Here is a 5000-nt window from a genome sequence, read left to right as displayed (position 1 = left end):
TCCCTCCTCAAAATATGAATTCTCCAGAGTTCGATTATTCAGTCTGGGCTAATTGTGCCAACTTCCTGCTACAACCAGGACTTTAGAGCTGAGTTATCCGATGACAGAAGACGGATACCGATACCGTGCTGCGACCCAGGCTGCTGAACACCGACTCCACTGAGCAGCGGGTTGTCACAAAGCAGCGCAATGTGTGAACGTCCTCACTGTCCTGCTGACATGGCGTGAATGCAGCATCATCCGTTTGCCTCCTCATGGTTTCATGGCTCCGTGTTCCTGCTGGCGTCTTTACTGTCGGCAGGATGTTTACACATCTACTGTACCTGCCCAGGTAACAGCTCGTGCATGTTTACTGAAATCTGCAGCGATTCCTCAAAGATAAAGAAGAATCCGCTTCACGTTAGATCGTCCCGACTGCTGCAGACGACGCTATAAAGTCATGAAGACATTCCACTACGAGAAGGAACATGAGCAAATCTGGAATCTACTGATTCCAGGTCTGCTGTTTGGGAAAATGTGCAATATTACCTCAAGCTAGTTTTAATATGACGATGATGGTGTTGTGCACGCGACCTGTCAGCTCTCGTTTGAAGTCAAACAGATGCACAAAGGTGACGAGTCGCAGTCTGAAGCGGTCAGAGTGAAGGTGATGTAGATATTAACATTATTTCTCTGTGTTGTTTTCCATGAGAGGGACCTAAGAAAACTTTTGCACATCATTTTTTATACTTAAAAGTTTTCCCTACCTTTGTGTACAAGGGACCGAGGCCAGTGGGACGACTGTAGATAGAACGACTGTGTGTGTCAATGTTTTCTTTATGAGCTATCATAGTAATTTATGGAGGAAAAAAATGTTTATTGTCATTGTGTTGGACACATTTCAATATTTTTCTTGTGATGGTTATATAAAAAAAATGACAACAGTTTCTATGATTTTCAAAAGCAACTTAATTTACTTAAAAACTGGCCAAACTTAGTTTTGCCATTTTAGAAAGAGTGGACACGAATTGTGAATATTATTGTCTCTTTAAATGGATAAATTGATCTTTACTGTTGTTTTGTGTCATTGTGACATGTACATATTGATTTTGTCAGAAGGTGCAGGTGAAGGTGAGGTCAGTGACCGGACGCCAGTCGGTTCAATCATGTGATTCTGTAGAGAGTCACTTTGTAGTATTAGTAAGTTTAACATTCACCACATGGCTGTGTGACACGTGGCATCCATAAACACGGATTCTTGAAGGACCACTGGGGCGTTTCAGAGGAATCTTCTTGCTCTTCGTCTCCTCCAGAGTTTGGTTTGCAGATGGATCATCGCAGAGTTTGAACTGAGATCGCTCAACGACACGTTCGGCCTCGGTACGCAAAGACCTGGAAGCAAAAGGAAACAAGTCCAAAGATGTCGCGTTAAATGGTTTAAGATGATTTATTGAACGGGTGTAGACGCTGAAATCTCATAGAAATCCATCCGATGGTTGTTGGGGTCTGGAACAGCGGCGGCGGACCAAAAGATCTCGCTGTCTCTAAAGACAAGTTGGGCTTAAACAAACGAAACCCAGTCATCAGTAACTCCAGAGCTGTCCAACTTACACATCCCGTTAGCTAACGAGCTAACACGTGTTAGCTAACGAGCTAACTGTGTTGATACGCCGCAGTAGGAAAAGCACAGACGTATGAATAATGACATTTAAAATAAGCGAGCTGCAGAATAGAAAGATGAAGTGACGCTCGGTACAGAAGCTGTGTTAAAGACCCAGCGGCGACATCTGGTGGTAAAGTGTCGAACTTCAACCAGCTGAGCGACCGACAGGGGACACTGCGCACCGCTGATTCCATTTCCTGTTTCCGTCAGCGTCTGATAATTCAACGTGAACGCGACGTATTCTGGAGCGTTTAGTTCAAGAAGCGTATTCAACACGACATAGAAACATGGAGACTCACACGGAGGTCGGTCGACCTCATGTGACTATATTTAACTCTTATATGAACATAGTTATGGACAATATATTCAAGTTCTTCTAAATATTACACACTGTACGGTTGCTGTGGTCCGTTCACTTAACTCTTCCCATTAGTTTTCCCACCTGCTAAACTCTGAGTGGGTCGGTTGTTGTTTTTTTTCGAACTAGGGAAATAGTTTGAGCGCCGACTCAGAGAAATCGGTGACGTGTGATTCAGATGATTCAGAGCTGGTGAAGTGACGTCACCAGGCCCGAGCGGTGGATTCGTCTGAATCTGAGCGACAGCTTTGGAGCTTGGGAAAGGTGGATTTGGTTTAGTTGCAGTTTCCTTGTGCTTCCAGCTCTGCGACGCTGAGTCGGTCCTTTAGCATCACGGTGCTCGAACGGACGAGACGAGGTGACGTCCATGTTTCCACCTGACGCCGGAGGAGCTGCAGAGCAAGAAGATCGGGGAGCGAGGTGGAATCTTCCCTCCCTCCTTCTCTCTGGGCTGTGACTCAAACTATCTGAATAATGGATGACGACGAAGAGAGAATCCCCCCCCCCCCCACTCTCTTTGCTCACGTATCACAGGAACACAGAGAACTGAAAATAGCTCTGGCGTCCTCATGTGATGTGAATTATAAAGCACACTGGAGCGGAGACGCTTTGCTGCTGCAGAACTCAACACTTTGTTTTGCTCCATCTGACCCCCCCCCCCCCCCGGCCTGCGACACCACCTCCATCTGTTTGTCCGCCACAGCAAGCTTTTTGGAATATGACGATGTACATGTGATTGTAATAAAGAGATTTTAATTAGCTACGACACGGTGGTTTTGTGTTTTTACTCGTGGGTTAAATGTCGGACACGCTTTCTGGGTCAAACATGAACAGTGACCTCGGAGCCCAGTTTATTAGATACATTCACATACACACATGAAGGTGTAGTCGGTCCGTCCCTTTTACAAAAACAAAATATTAAATATCGGTGTCATGGAAGTGGTGCAGACGTCTGGATGGATGCTGTTGATATCAAGGATCCATGGAAATAAATTGTTTGCCTTATTTCTGTGCTTTCTGTAGAATAACTTCTGACAATATTTAATTAGAGTATAAGGGTGTATCATAAAATACACAAAACAATTTTTAGATAGATTTTGAGATTCATTAATATCTATGTATTTATAATTCACCATGTCAAATTAAATATATGAACAATATCTGAAAAAGTTAGTCAACTGACCCTGTGTGAAGTTTTATTAGATTCATATAAAATGAATGAAACAGTAACAATATTAATCAAACCTGATCTGAAATTAAAAACGAATTGATTTGATGAAATGTGTCGTGATGTGGAACAGTTCATTTGAATCATTTCTCCACATCCCAGCTGATGTGATGCATATTAATGAGACACACTTATTAAACTTGTACGTATTGATCCTTTAGTAAAGAACAGTGATGTGGAACCAGAGCAGAGTGTTTCCCCACGGGAGAGAGAAGGAGTTCAGACGGAAAAGACAAAATGAGTGGACACAAAGAGTCCTGCAAAAGATTTATGAAATAAAAGGACATCAGGCCTCTTGTGTTGTTCCTCCAGTGAAACGACAGATTGTGGGAAACCAGAGAAGAACTCGCTCACAGAGCGACGACAGGCTCCGCCCCCAAACACACAGATGTTTCACACAATGTCCAACAGTTCATCATCAACATGTGATAATATTCTTATAATATCCTTAGATATCCTGTTGCAACGTGGCAGTTACTTATTGAACTGTGGCCGATGAAGTTCAAGATGCATCTGTTGTTTTCCAAAGTTTCACTAAATGAAGCCACGAAACTTAAAGGAAAGAAATATCTTGCTGTGCACGAAGACACATTTTTATTATTCTTCCAAGAATGTGACTAATTACTCTTCTTTAATTGTGAATATTTCCACATGATATCTTGAGAAGCTTTTATCTGAGGAAGCAGAAGAGTTTTCATGTGCATGTTCCTGAAGGTGCCTCTGATGGACGGAGCGTGGGAAACCTGTGAGTCACAGGTCAAAGGTCACGTTGATGATGCTTATTAATCCCAGACTCCGCCTCCTCGTGCCCCCGAGGGTCTCGGCACACTTCAGGAAGCAGCTGTCGCAAACCTCCGACTCGTGAGCGTGTGAGATGTTGATCCGTTAGATGAGACGACAACTTGGTTTTCACTGGATTGTTACATTTTCTGCGAGTGCAGATTGAAGATGTGGAATATTTGTCTTGTATTTTGTAGGATTGTGTGAAAACGTGCAGCTCCAGATGGTCGTGACGTCAGACTCTGTCTCTGGTTCAGATCCTTTAGTTGTGAACCGACTGAAGTTTTCAATGAGGGAAACTGAACAACTTTCTACGACCACAGAACATCTGGACTCCACGAAGACTTTGTCACAAACATTCTGCTCAGAAACATTTATTTCATTTTACAATAAATTTAGTTTTAGATCATAATTCACACCCACGAGGTTCAGATCAGTTCTACACTCGACCTCAGACACTTTGTGAACAGTCCAAGCTTTTTAATCCCAGGTTCATTCAGTGACATTTTAAAGAGCAGAGGTGAAGTGAAGTCTTTGGTTTCACACGTGTGATGTGGCGACGAGTCTTGGTCCAGCATCAGGCAGCAGACCTGCTCTCTACAGGGTCACCACTTTCCCACATCCACCCTCAGTCCTCCACCTGTTCCCCTGAGATCTCACCATTGTCCCTCAGGCATTAACTCCACTCAGTGTCCAGCAGCCCTCATTGTCTCCCCCGAGCTCTGCGATTGGCCGAGGGACTGTGAGAAAGTGCAGTGGGACCCAGACTCACACATTCATATGGAGATGTGGGACTATAAATAGGAGGGATGGAGCCAGCAGAGAGCAGATCCAGCCATGGCTCCTACCATCACTGCACAGGAGCATCTGACTCTGAGCCACAAGGTCAGAAAGCCTCTGGTGGAGAAGTTACGCAGAGAGCGAATCAACAGCAGCATCGAGCAGCTCAAGTGTCTCCTGGCTCCAGAGTTGGTCCAACAGCAGCCAGACTC

General features: G+C 44.2%; 2 protein-coding genes across 4 annotated transcripts in view; both read left to right on the top strand.

Moving 5' to 3' along the window:
• The window catches only part of LOC118309929, a 9752-nt gene extending 8829 nt beyond the window's left edge, over positions 1-923 (top strand). For all 3 annotated transcript variants that reach the window (XM_035632588.2, XM_035632585.2, XM_035632589.2), the window contains one exon: positions 1-923. This exon is cut by the window's left edge. The gene's annotated coding sequence lies outside the window, so the exon portion shown is untranslated.
• A 3821-nt stretch (positions 924-4744) lies between these two features.
• Positions 4745-5000, top strand: part of LOC118310135 (transcription factor HES-5-like) — a 1481-nt gene continuing 1225 nt past the window's right edge. Inside the window, exon 1 of the mRNA XM_035632959.2 lies at positions 4745-5000. This exon is cut by the window's right edge and continues 1225 nt beyond it. Within this exon, the coding sequence (XP_035488852.1) occupies positions 4846-5000 (155 nt within the window). The 5' untranslated portion in view covers positions 4745-4845.

This window comes from Scophthalmus maximus, chromosome 6 (genome assembly GCF_022379125.1).
Source record: "Scophthalmus maximus strain ysfricsl-2021 chromosome 6, ASM2237912v1, whole genome shotgun sequence".
NCBI lineage: Eukaryota > Metazoa > Chordata > Actinopteri > Pleuronectiformes > Scophthalmidae > Scophthalmus > Scophthalmus maximus.
The sequence above is the reverse complement of the archived record's forward strand: the minus strand, read 5'-3'. Positions and strand labels throughout refer to the sequence as shown.